General features: G+C 46.6%; 1 protein-coding gene across 1 annotated transcript in view; it reads right to left on the bottom strand.

Moving 5' to 3' along the window:
- The window catches only part of ppp2r2bb (protein phosphatase 2, regulatory subunit B, beta b), a 57013-nt gene that overhangs the window by 6479 nt on the left and 36333 nt on the right, over positions 1 to 14201 (bottom strand). Inside the window, exons 2-5 of the mRNA XM_038978430.1 lie at positions 10602 to 10699; positions 7465 to 7630; positions 6736 to 6848; positions 2298 to 2475 (exon numbers count right to left, since the gene is read on the bottom strand). Coding sequence (XP_038834358.1) covers positions 2298 to 2475; positions 6736 to 6848; positions 7465 to 7630; positions 10602 to 10699 — 555 coding nt within the window. The remainder of the gene's footprint in view (positions 1 to 2297; positions 2476 to 6735; positions 6849 to 7464; positions 7631 to 10601; positions 10700 to 14201) is intronic.

The following is a 14201-nucleotide window of genomic DNA, read 5'->3' as shown; positions in this document are numbered from 1 at the left end:
AATACTATTCTCTTGATTTTAAGTTTTACAGTTGGAATTACTGAAGGTGTTTTCAGTTTTACAATGTGGACACATTACTTACAGGGAGCCAATCGATTAGGTTGCTGCAGAAACGCTATCGCGCTCGAAAAGCTATCGCGCTATCGCACTCGACGCCATGCCGACCCAGAAAGGAGAGAGAGATACTTAAAAGAAGGAACAGCAGAAATACAGGGAGGACAAGGCAGGAAGAAAACAGTCAATAACATTTAGTAAGAGGGGAAAAGCGCAGACGTCGCAAAAAGCGGAGGGAGACTTTACTACAGGATCAAGTCCAGGATAGAAGCCACGAAGCACCTCACTACGCCTCCAGATAGCCCAGTTCCAGCTACGATGAAGATGCATCAGGCAGTAAACCTAGTCCACGGAGAGCTGACCTACAGGGATGTCAGCTGCTTGTGCACAGCAAGACATCCTCTGAGCTGTGAGTGCTTTTTAATGCAAAGCATTTCACATTCAAATTGACAGAAGGCTCCCACGACCACAGAAAATCAGTGGCAAAGTCCTGAGGTTGTCGGTGAATGGTGTGTGGCTGAAGTACGACGGTCAACTGTACCCTGGCATCATCCCAGACACAAACAACACACACGTCAAGGTTCGTTGTATGAAAAGGACTGGGGCCAACAGTTGTTGCTGGCTAGCACGCGAAGACATCCTTTGGTACCCCTTTCAAGACTTCCTGTGTACCATCCCACCAGCGAGGCACGTCACAGGTCGTCACATGGAAATTGACAACGACGTCTGGGCCAAACTAGAGACTGTTTCTTAGAAAAGGCAAGTTTTTGCTCATAAATTTATTGCAATTCTATATGAAATACAATTGTATGTCGTGTTTGCAAGTGAATGTTGTGTTTTATATGCAGAAAATAGTACTTTCAAGTTAATATTAGATACTGGTAGTCAATGTGGAGATCTGAGGATCTGCTTAATATTCTCAGCTTTTTGTATTTGTTGTCTTTCTTGCCTTTTGTAGAGGAAGATTGAGAACCCATGCTGTGCAGAGGCAGGAGCCAGACACACATGCTGCAGGGGGATACTCACACCTCTCTCTCGCTCTCTCTCTACCGCCCACCCCACCCCGCACACACACACACAAGCACGAGCTCACATACACGCACACGCACTCATGCAAAAGCACACACACACACAATTGTTACTGCTTTATGTTGCTATTTAGACTCAGATCTTTTGGGCCAAATATAATGACCTCTGTTTTATCTTTGTTTAATTGAAGGAAGTTCTGTGACATCCAGTTATTCTCACACACACAAGCACTCATTCCTGTTACTCAGTGCTCATTCCTGTTACTCAGTGCTCATTCCTGTTACTCAGTGCTCATTCCTGTTACTCAGTGCTCATTCCTGTTACTCAGTGCTCATTCCTGTTACTCAGTGCTCATTCCTGTTACTCAGTGCTCATTCCTGTTACTCAGTGCTCATTCCTGTTACTCAGTGCTCATTCCTGTTACTTAATTGTTTTTTATTTTTTTAAATAAAAGATAAACCACTTATTTTTCAATTGTGGTTGGTCCATCATTTAAACAATTGTTTGATAAAACACATGATAGATTTTTGATATAATTGAGGTTGGGGTCTCCCTTAAAAATAAAAAATGGCTTTGTGTTAAAAAAATTAAAAAGATTTCGCTTGCATATGACTTTTTATCTACAGCTATATATTTTTTCAACATGTAACCAATAATTTCTTTAAAGTACCCACTTTATTGAGGGAGAAACAAAGAAACTAGTTGGCATGACTTTTAATTTATATTGAAACAGTTGTAAGAGTTTTGGTAACAGGACTGAGAAAAATGCAACCATCTTCCATTTAGAAACCTTGTAAAAAATAAAAAATTGCCTGATTGACCATTACACATTTTGAATAGTTAAAATGTCTGTTATTAGATACAGTGCTGAAAAAAGATAAAGAATGAAGTTAAATTTTGAAAAGTTACAACATGCAAATGGCACCGATTCGGCGGAATGGCCCAAATTCTATTACATACAAGAGCTTTAAACTGCTTTAAACTGAATACCTATTTCATTCCCCGTGAAACTGAGAAATAATGCAATTCAGAATTAATAGTATATATTTTCTGTCCTCTAGCTTAACATCCTGACTGTGATGCATACATCATCATGAATGAGCTAATCCAACAACAAAAAATGAAAACATCTTCCAAAGTGAGACAATCTCTTAATATGAGTTCCTCAGCGGTCAGTCTAGTCATCTACAGTATGTTTGTTGGGAGAAGGATACTGAAGCTCTGGTTGGTGATCTCCAGGTTCCACAGATTGATTCTCAGGTCGTCTGTGGACATGTAGGTCTCGTAATCGTTGCTGACGGAGATGGAGTTGATGTGGTACGTGTGGGCGTTGGAGAACACCCGCCTGGGCGTCGCCTCCACCATCAGGTCCATGGGCTGCAGCACTGGCACCTAGGAGGGAGGGAAGGAGGGTGGCAGGGAGGGCACGATGGAGGGAAAGAAGAGTGGCAGGGAGGGCACGATGGAGGGAAGAAGAGTGGCAGGGGGGGCACGATGGAGGGAAGAAGAGTGGCAGGGAGGGCACGATGGAGGGAAGAAGAGTGGCAGGGAGGGCACGATGGAGGGAAGAAGAGTGGCAGGGAGGAGAGAGAAAAGGGGAGAGTGATGGAGGGGAGGGAGAGAAAGAGAATAAGAAAAATATGTGTTTATAAACATCAAATCACCCGTGTATTCAACAGTCAGTAATTCAGTGAGTGCAGTATTTCAAGTGCGGGCTGTTCATGCATCACTCTGACAGTGTGAGACTGAACTGAGAGCTCCTCTAGCCAGCCCATAATGGGGAACCCCATGTTCTCACAGGGAGTAGGGTTCCTTAATGATGACAAATCTCAGCCCGGGCCCCTAGACACCAGCCACGCAACAGGGGGCCCCTAGAGAGACCCAGGCCCCCACTGTGCAAGGCCTTGTCTGCCACACTCGCACACTTTATGGGCTCCTTTCCCGACAAATGTTCCAGATTTTGTCTCCTACGCGCCTCGCAATTTAGACTAATGCATTGCCAACTCAGTGGAATCAGCAGGAGGCTGGTGCTGATGCATCATGGTCATTATCTCTGGATGTGAGGAGGACTCTTATAGAAGAGCATTAGGGTTTTATGATTGACAATGACTGCAGGAGATAGGAAACCTTGTGGCCGTTCACAAGTTCCAATTGATGATATAGGCATGCAGGTGTTTCTACCGTCATATTTGCCAAAACAATGAAATCGGTTTTAGATATCTAGATCCCAAACGAAGGTTTGTACGGTATATTGGTCCAGCACTAGTCCAGACTGCTCCTTCATTTGTGTGGAGCTGTCAGTTGTAGTGTGTGTTATTGACAGAGACTGCCCCCTCCCTCTGTCTGTCTGTGGTTCCTCTGGCTGTGTTGGAAGAGCAATAAAAGCACTGGTAAACGATAACCCCTCACAGAGCTGCTTAACGGCCATACAGGAGGAGCAGCTGTAGCCTGCAGCTCCTCGCCAGAGACCCCCCCCCCCCCCCCCCTTCACTAGCACTCCCCCTCACACACCCACCCACACACGCCCTCGCCTGTCTGTGCAAAGTGATAAATGCCCCTCCAGCCGCTCTCCCCACAGACACACCGCTCACACCCACCCACACACAGACAATTCACACTTGGAATTGGATTTCTACCGTCCTCAGCCATAATCCCTCAGTCTCTAATGTTCTATAGCAGTGGTATTCAACTTTTTCAGGGGGGGGGGGGGGGGGGCATTTTTTCAGCCAGAATTTCTCATGACCTCACCCCAAATCTAATGACACAACCTTACAATTGGTCAATTTAGATTTTTACATCAACAAATAACCTTGAATTCATTGCATTGTCATCTCTTATTGAAAATAATAAGAAAAGAAAGAAAGAAACATTTACTCGATAACATTTTTATTTTAGTTGTTATCATCTTTCTCAAAAGCGTTCGTATATTGTCCCAGACAATAATCTGTACTACCACTGGTCTATAGGGTCGGCACGGGAGAGACAAAAGGGAAAGATACATTTACACATTAGAGGGAGGGGGAGAGAGACTATGGAAAGAAGTAGAGGGGAAAAGGAATATGGAGAATCCAGGAGGGAGACGGACTATTGACAATTTGACAGAGAGAGGAAGAGAGGAGTAATGAGTGATAGTGATAACTAGTGACAGAGAGAGAGAGAGAGAGAGAGAAAGAGAGGAGTAATGAGTGATAGTGATAACGAGAGAGAGAGAGAGAGAAGTAATGAGTGATAACGAGAGAGAGAGAGAAGTAATGAGTGACAGTGATAACTAGTGACAGAGAGGGGGAGTGGGACATGCTCACTAATGTGCATTCACTCTTGGGCGCCTCCTTGGCTGACCATTATTGGGTATCTGTCTGACAGTGAACACAAACCATCTGTCAACGCCACAGAGACACAGCGCAGCACAGCCAATGATTATCAGATATGAGTCCGCTAGCATGATGAGTGTCTCTCAGCGCCACGGCACGGTCACACCATCACACAGCGAGAGGTGGAGGAGAAGCATGCTGCAGAGACTGCTGAGGTCATTAACTCATACATCAACGTCTGTTTCTCAGATGAGGCGGCGCTGGGAGGAGCTGCTTCGGTCCACAGTTATTACTCAATAGAAAGACCTGGACATGAATCAAGCCAAGCGGGTGATATGTTCAGACAGGATAGGAGAGGCATGGGAAACCCACCTTCAACCCAAATGGATAGTAAATCCTCCTTAAGTGTACCATCTCACCATAAGCATAGCATACACAGTGGTATGCATGCTAGTGAGCAGTGGACATTTTCAATAACATTGATCCTGTACTGGTCCCACATAGGGTTAAGTGTAGTCAGTTAGTAAGGTCTCCTCTGCAGGGCACCTGGACAGACTGACAGTACATCCCGCCTCCTCTCTGATGGGTGACATCATGTTTCCTCTCAGAGTGACTGACAGACATTTTCTTCGCTCGCCAAGCGAGGAGTTTTTGTATGGAGGTCAATGAGGGAGTGTCAAATTTGGTTAACAAATAATTGACTGGCATATTTGCCAGGTGTGACTTACTTGATCTAATAGAAGTTTCGTAATGATTAGGTTGTTACAAGTGTACTGATATAAGTAGGACACGTGACATCCCGGCAACTTTGCGAAAACACACTATTTATCGGAGTTGTGCCTGGTCGTCACTAGTTACCACAGCCACAAAGTCATAAACCCCAACTATTTCTACAATTTCTCTTCTTAAAATGTGATTTTAAACCTAACCTTAAATTAATACCAAAAAAAAAAGAATGTTCTGTTTTCAGGACTTTTTACGACAGAGCCCATTTTGACTTTGTGGCTGTGGTAACTAGCAGAAACCGTTGTGCCTGTGGTGCCTGTACACGCGTATCTGCCTTCTCATTGGTTCTAATTATCCCACCTGATCTTGCCTTACTCCCGACTGCCTTCCATTTTTTCTCATTGTTAGAGCAGCCACTAGAGTATCTGGTCAATATAATGGATAGTCTGTGCCAGTCCTGGAACCAGTGCTTGACTTGGAATGAAATAGGTGCCGGTACTCATTTTGGGTGCCGGTACTGCTTACATTTAGGTGCCAAAGCTCCACAATACTTTTGAGCTAATATTCTATAAGAGGGACAGGAGCTCAAGCAGTAGAAAATTGAAGTTGCCGGTACTCAGCTCCGGTGAGCTCCTGTCCAAGTCAAGCACAGCCTGCAACACTGTCGCTCCCTCCCACTAACTTAATCCCATTCAATGATGTTTCACAATTCCATCTCTCAACCGTAATGTGATTTCTATTGATTTCCAAAGACTGTGTTACGTAAGGGTCAATTTGGGCCCAGAGTGGAAAATGGGAGCATGAGGAGAGAGGGATGATTGGCACGAGCCAGGGGTCGAAATATTGATACAGTTTCTGCACTGCTCACCTCTCTCCTAAATCAATATGATATTTACTGAGGAGTGCGGAGTGTGAGCTCTTGAACGAAGGAAAACATGTCTATTACATTTTTTTTTTATAATGAGAGTGGAGGAGAAAAAGAGAGGATTCAATTCCAATGTTTGTTCTGGGGGTTTTCTTTCATGTAACACAACAAAGATGAAAATAGGCATTTTATGTTTATAAAGGAAAAGACAACAAAGTTCTACCCATCATAAGACCTCTGTTTACACCAGCTATAATCTACCATCATGGCTTTACCATCTGACAGCTACCAATAGAGTTGATTCGGACATGTCCCAGCCTGCTGTCTGTGCATCCATGGAGATGGGGGTGATATTTGACCCCATGAGGACCCCTGGTCACAGGATGGTGGAGACAGATGGGTCACTACTGGACCTGGTTAATGTTTGGTCAGTCAGCAGCATTGGCGCTTGGTGTCCCCCGCTTACCCCGCCCCTACCCCCCTCTAAGAGCCAGAAACACCCCTCCACACCCTCACACTGACAGACATGTGCATTTGGCAAGATATGAAACCAGGCGAGTTTCTTTAATCCCTCAGTGGCACTGGGGGAGAGATAGAGGCTTAGACTGCCATAGGGAGCGATAATGACACAGGTTGCCAGAGGAAGGATGACATCAGTGTTCAACCTCTGCGTGTAGCACTGGGCGGGTGGGCACAGAGATGCCCGGAGGCTGTGGTGACACCGTGGTGGGGCATGGGTTGGCATCTTACCCGCAGGGCGGTGATGGTGGCTGGGTCTCGGATCCTCCCATCCTCGTCCTTCAGGTTGTAGCCCTCCGGTCTCTTGTCCCGCTCACTGATCTTCCACAGCTTCACTGTTTTATCTACAGGGCGGAGAGGAGGAGGGGAGAGAGGGATGAGTAAGGATAGGCTAAACGAAAGGTGTACTGTGCTGATCTGGCTTGGGGAGATAGCTAGCTGCGCTGAGGCGGGAAGGAGGGCGACTCAGTGGTGTGCGGCTCGATCTGCTGTGCTGCTACAGTATTGGAAGCTTGCCACTGCGGAGGGTTGGCATGGCATAAATAGATAGCAGATATATCAGCTGAGATCAATAGCCTCCAATTAACCTGATTAAAGCCTCCTGTTGCCAGCCCAGCTTGTTCCACTGATGTCCTCTGCCCTCATAGGAGTCTGTCTGCTGATGCAAGTTCCCCGTCTCATACATTTAGTGAAATGTGAAAGGAGGGGCACTGCAGTATTGTAAAGGTCAATGGAGTGACTGATGAATATGTGAATATGTAACTTGAGAAGAGCCACTTCCTGCCTCTTGTGGCACTTAACACGAAGACTTTTCCATAAAGCAGCTGCTTGGCTAAAATCAATAGGCTGTGTTATGCAACAGGTGATGTAATGGAGGTAATGGAACCATTAGCAAACACTAACATCGACAAGTGAGCAGTAAAATATGGCGATTTCCCTAAAACTGGCTGTGCGGCTTACCATTGGTGGAGAGGAGGAAGTAGGCAGCGTTCTGTTGAGGCAGCCAGCGGATCTTGTTGATCTTCTCCTCGATCTCCAGGCTCTTCAGGTAGTCAAACTCAGGCTCGTGGCTCTGGAAGGTGCTGTAAACATTGTACTCCCCTCTCCTGTGGGGCTGGTTCTTACTCTGAAACAACAAGGACAACGTTAGGAGTTTGTGGAAGAATAGGCAGATGTTCTGGGATTATTCAGCTATTCAGACATGCAAACGAAAAAAGGCCAGTGTTTGAAGTTTGACAATGAAATGAAGATAATGATATTGCGGGATGAGGATACAGAGGAGGGGTACATTGAACACAATTTGAGAGTAGGGATTCCTATTTGCATTGAATAGACAAAATGTAAGGAAACAGCAACCCAAGATTTTCACAGCAGCAGATGTGTCGATGGCCTGGTTTCTGCTTTCTAGATCAAGCATACATACGCACACTACCCAGGAACTACCCAGGAACAAACAAAACATGGGGACTGTAGTATGTTGAGCAGTCACCAAAATCCCTCTCCGGCATTATACGTGTTGACATAACTGCTGACATAGTACAGACCTTGTGCCTCCATAAGGTATTTTTGTTGAGTAGAACTATGAGAAATCAGGCAAAAGTGGGTTAAATCTATTGTAAGGCTGTCAGGATCTGTAGTAAGGGCCAGCGAGATAGCTCAATAACAGCCCAGCAGCCTCAGCTCAGCCAACATGGCAGGTCAGGTTTCACCTCAGGAAGCTTCAGTATCAATAGAGCCAAATCAGATGACCAAACAAGAGGGGAGGGTATTAATGGAAACAGATTTGCCCTCTGCGGGGGTGAAGACGGGAGGAAGCAAGAGGGGGGGGGGGGGGGGGGGGGGAGCGCCTCTGGTGTGAGGATTAGCGGATACTATGGAGCGCCTTGAAATCAGCTGGAAGGTGAAAAGACGCGGAGAAAGGGGGGGGGGGGGGGGGGGGGGGACTCATGCAGTCCCTGACGTTCATAATTTCTCACAGCCAGACAGAAGATTCAGACGCTGTCTAGTCCTTTCATCCAGCTTCCAAAGGAGACGGTAGGCCTCCCCGAGTGGCCCATAATCTTTCCATAATACCTCCTACAACCACTGAATAAACATTCACAGACCCTTAACACTTTCACTACTAGTACTACTGCTACTACTACTGCTGTTACAGCTACAACTACTACTACACAGTAACCCAGCGAATATAAGAGCTCAGACACAGCAATAGTGTTTGCTAGCCGAGAGTACTTAGCATCTCTGAACAGAGTGTCAGGCATCATTTGCGAACCGAGTGTACACCAATTTTACATGTAGAATCGGGTGAAGACAGTCAGATGTCAACAGTGGGTGGTCCCTGAAACACAGTGCGCGGAACGATCAGCAGACGAACGCTAGATCAACATTCGGTGCCATGCGTGCGAGCCTTTACTGTAACACGCTGGCACTGTTTCTTCCAGATCCAACCAACATCTAAACTGAGCAAAAAAAGACACGTCCTCTCACTGTCAACTGCGTTTACTTTGAGCAAACTTAACATGTGTAAATATTTGTATGAACATAACATGATTCAACAACTGAGACACAAACTGAACAAGTTCCACAGACATGTGACTAACAGAAATGGAATAGTGTGTGCCTGAACAAAGGGGGGGGGGGTCAAAATCAAAAGTAACAGTCAGTATCTGGTGTGGCCACCAGCTGCATTAAGTACTGCAGTGCATCCCCTCCTCATGGACTGCACCAGATGTGCCAGTTCTTGCTGTGAGATGTTACCCCACTCATCCACCAAGGCACCTGCAAGTTCCCGGACATTTCTGGGGGGAATGGCCCTAGCCCTCACCCTCCGATCCAACAGGTCCCAGACGTGCTCAATAGGATTGAGATCCGGGCTCTTCGCTGGCCATGGCAGAACGCTGACATTCCTGTCTTGCAGGAAATCACGCACAGAACAAGCAGTATGGCTGGTGGCATTGTCATGCTGGAGGGTCATGTCAGGATGAGCCTGCAGGAAGGGTACCACATGAGGGAGGAGGATGTCTTCCCTGTAACACACAGCGTTGAGATTGCCTGCAATGACAACAAGCTCAGTCCGATGATGCTGTGACACACCGCCCCAGACCATGACGGACCCTCCACCTTCAAATCAATCCCGCTCCAGAGTACAAGCCTCGGTGTAACGCTCATTCCTTCGATGATAAACGCGAATCCGACCATCATCCCAGGTGAGACAAAACCGCGACTCGTCAGTGAAGAGCACTTTTTGCCAGTCCTGTCTGGTCCAGTGACAGTGGGTTTGTGCCCATAGGCGACGTTGTTGCCGGTGATGTCTGGTGAGGACCTGCCTTACAACAGGCCTACGAGCCCTCAGTCCAGCCTCTCTCAGCCTATTGCGGACAGTCTGAGCACTGATGGAGGGATTGTGCGTTCCTGGTGTAACTCGGGCTGTTGTTGTTACCATACTGTACCTGTCCCACAGGTGTGATGTTCAGATGTACCAATCCTGTGCAGGTGTTGTTACACGTGGTCTGCCACGCGAGGACGATCAGCTGTCCGTCCTGTCTCCCTGTAGTGCTGTCTTAGGCGTCTCACAGTACGGACATTGCAATTTATTGCTCTGGCCACATCTGCAGTCCTCATGCCTCCTTGCAGCATGCTTAAGGCACATTCACGCAGATGAGCAGGGACCCTGGGCATCTTTATTTTGGTGTTTTTCAGAGTCAGTAGAAAGGCCTCTTTAGTGTCCTACATTTTCATAACTGTGACCTTAATTGCCTACCGTCTGTAAGCTGTTAGTGTCTTAACGACCGTTCCACAGGTGCATGTTCATTAATTGTTTATGGTTCATTGAACAAGCATGGGAAACAGTGTTTAAACCCTTTACAATGAAGATCTGTGAAGTTATTTGTATTCCTACGAATTATCTTTGAGAGACAGGGTCCTGAAAATAGGACGTTTATGAATGGTAATGCATGTGATGTTATTTCATTCAAGGTTCAATATGGGTTCATTCGATGCAGGTTTATGAGCTAGATGTCAAATGGTTAGTGACATAGTAAAACAGAGTGCCAGGATGTGAGAGACATGATGAGAATGGGGGTTTGTGCCGGTCTTACCTCCTGTTCTCTCTGGAACACCACTACTCTCCCTCCCTTGTCCCCCGTTGCCAGCAGCTCTCCAGTTGGGTTGAACTCAACCGTGGATATGATGTCAGCTGGAAGATAAGACACACAGAGAAACGTTACCTCACTGAGATACTCAATACAGTGATACAGTACATTACCCACCGACTGTATGCCTGAATGAGTCACGTTCTGTTTCCTTCACCTCATTGATAACCTTAAAATCTATTTTCAAGACCCAGCTATGTGAAATTAAATTGGTGAATGGCTTGAAATGCACTACATCACCAAAAGTATGTGGACACCTGCTCGTCAAACATCTCATTCCAAAATCATGGGCATTAATATGGAGTTGGTCCCACCTTTGCTGCTATAACAGCCTCCACTCTTCTGGGAAGGCTTTCCACTAGATATTGGAACATTGCTGCAGGGACTTGCTTCCATTCAGCAACAAGAGCATTAGTGAGGTTGGGTACTGATGTTGGGCGATTAGGCGTGGCTTGCAGTCGGCTTTCCAATTCATCCCAAAGGTGTTTGATTGGGGTTGAGGTCAGCGCTCTGTGCAGGCTAGTCAAGTTCTTCCACACTGATCTCAACAAACTATTTCTGTATGGACAGTGCTTTGTGCACGAGGCATTGTCATGCTGAAACAGGATTCCGCAAACTGTTGCTACAAATTTGGAAGCACAGAATTGTCTAGAATGTCATTGTAAGCTGTAGCGTTAAGATTTCCCTTCACTGTAACTAAGGGGCCTAGCCTGAACCATGAAAAACCGCCCAGATTCGTCTGTTGGACTGCCAGATGGTGAAGCATGATTCATCACTCCAGAGAACACGTTTCCACTGCTCTAGAGTCCAATGTCGAGCTTTGCACCACTCAAGCCGCCGCTTGAAGTTGCGCATGGTGATCTTGGGCTTGTGTGCGGCTGCTCGGCCATGGAAACCCATTTCATGAAGCTCCTGACGAACAGTTCTTGTGCTGACCTTGCTTCCAGAGGCAGTTTGGAACTCGGTAGTGAGTGTTGCATCCGAGGACAGACGATTTTTACGTGCTATGAGCTTCAGCGGTCCCGTTCTGTAAGCTTGTGAGGCCTACCACTTCGCGGCTGAGCCATTGTTGCTCCTAGACATTTCCACTTCACAATAACAGCACAGAGTTGACCGGCAGCTCTAGCAGGGCAGAAATTTTACAAACTGATATGTTGGAAACGTGGCATCCTATGACGGTGCCACGTTGAAAGTCACTGATTTCTTCAGTAAGGCCATTCTACTGCCAATGTTTGTCTATGGAAATTGCATGGCTGTGTGCTTGACTTTATACACCTGTCAGCAATGGGTGTGACTGAAATTGCCGAATCCACTAATTTGAAGGGGTGTCCACATACTTTTGTATATACTGTCTAGTGTAGGCGGGTCAAGAGGCAGAGTTAGAAAACGTAACCTTGATTCTTAAATGCATTCAAGCGGTCTATTTCCACGCCCCTGCAGTTGATGTGCTCCTCAAGTCTTTGAAGGCCTGCTCTCTCCGAGGCAGAAAGGCCTGCTCAGATAGCGTGTCCATGGATCGGATCAATTATGTGTGCCACTAGCTCATCTCAGGGCCGATGAAAGGCCTGGGCCACCACTACAACAACAGCCTGGGCCACTCACAATGCTACAGCCCCCTCGCTAGGCTAGCTCCATCAGTAGCACCCCCCTGCCCCTTGCCCCCACACTGTCTGTCACCACCCCATTCATATGCAAAACCCTCTCACACATCTCCCCGACACACACGCCAGATCTCTACAATAACACGGTATGGTGGACCTGGAGAATTACAGCCTGCTGCTTCTCTCTGTGGCAGGGAAGCCTCCGCAATGTGTCTCCACAACTCAATCACATCAGATCAGATACAAATGACATTTCTGGTCCACCCGTCGCACACTCGGAACACTCCATTCTGTGGTTGACAGTGAAATTGCATTACAAAAGAGCCACCCCCACACCCTCTTCCCACAATATCAAAGATGGTAGATAGATGCTCACACTCATGTTCATATATAGAGATGGAAGACCAATGTCTGTCTTAACAGACCCCAACAGGGTGGCCAGGCATCCAACCGTAGACGATGGTACAGAATTACTGTTACTCTGAGAAACATACACAAACTACACCTAGGACAACACAAACGTCTCACTTAGCAGCATCACTGTAGGTGGTGCGCCAATCAAGATAACCCGTCTGCATTCCAGGGGCTTAGAGAAATGGCAAAGGAAGCTGCCATTGTTGGCTGTCTTGCGGTGTGATGAGGACTATCTAACCCACACAGCCACAGAGGAAAGTAGGGCAATCGGGGATGTTTAATTAAAGCGACCCCTCACTAGGGAGCGTTGAAGAACTGCGACACCACCATGGAACTTAGGGAACGAATGCTCTCCCCTCTGTCTGTCTGTGTAAACAGCCTGCCGTATCAGTGCCACCGCAGCGCCAATACAGCTCACTGTTCGCATTAACAGCCTCTCAAGTGTCTCATACTCCACGCCCCGCTCTTGACTCGACCGTACAATTTGGCAACCTCGAAGAAGACAAAGAGCCTGTATTGCTGTCTATGTGCGCTGGGTGTTTATGTATGCTGCAGCAGTAAGCTCTGCCCTGCCCTGCCCTGCCAGCCAGCGGAGGGGATTTGCTTCTAAATGGAGGATCTGTGTGTCTATTATGCATAACTATCCTCAGCCCAAACACACAGTCTATCCAAGGCGGGCGAGTATCCTCTCCGTCTCGGTCTCCTTATCTAACCCTGTAGGTTCCCTTCTGCCCACGTCACACACAACACAAATGACATGACACACCTGGCTACCTCACATGACCTGTCGACTGAACGCACCAAACATTGATTGAGCTCAGGACATCCAGAACTGAGATGTATCAAGTAGAATATCTATCTCGAGCTGATTCTAGCAGTGTGAGGTTAAGAGAATTCAACTGGCATGCCTAGAATGGAAATAGTTTGTTTTCATCTGAAAAACAAAGGAGTCGATCATGAGTTTTCCCCTCAAGCAGATTGTGGTCGATTGATTCCTACCTTTGACACATCTTCCCTGGTCTTCCTCTAGCAGATGCATCTGTTTTAGAGGCTGTGCCTGGGTACACTGTTGCTATGCAATCCTCTCAGAGATACGGGTGCATGCTCTGCCAGGTGGGCTGTGGCTTGCTCTCTCATTCGCAGGTATATTTGTATTGTTCGAAACTCTCTTCAGACCTGAAGAGATGAGTCCCTCGCACACATACACACTCCCACACACTCGCGAACAGAGTGCTTTTACCGACAACGCTCGGTCCGGATTTGAATAATTAACATTAAACCAAGCAAACAAACAAGACCAGGCTTTTAAATAATTATATTTTGTTCCCAGGAGAAGCATGTCAGAAATAGAGAGGGATAGAACGAGAAAGAGATGGAATGAAAGGAAAAGAGATAGATGTGGGTTTTTTGTGTGATTAAAAGAGAGAGAGAGCGAGAGAGAGAGAGAGAGAAACAGGGAAGGGAGTATGGAGCGATTTCAGTGCCAACATACATTTTATTTGAATTCCATCATTTTGAATTTTAATTGAAT

The sequence above is a fragment of the Salvelinus namaycush genome, chromosome 3 (genome assembly GCF_016432855.1).
Source record: "Salvelinus namaycush isolate Seneca chromosome 3, SaNama_1.0, whole genome shotgun sequence".
Classification (NCBI taxonomy): Eukaryota; Metazoa; Chordata; class Actinopteri; order Salmoniformes; family Salmonidae; genus Salvelinus; species Salvelinus namaycush.
This window is presented reverse-complemented; position numbering and strand designations above follow the sequence as displayed.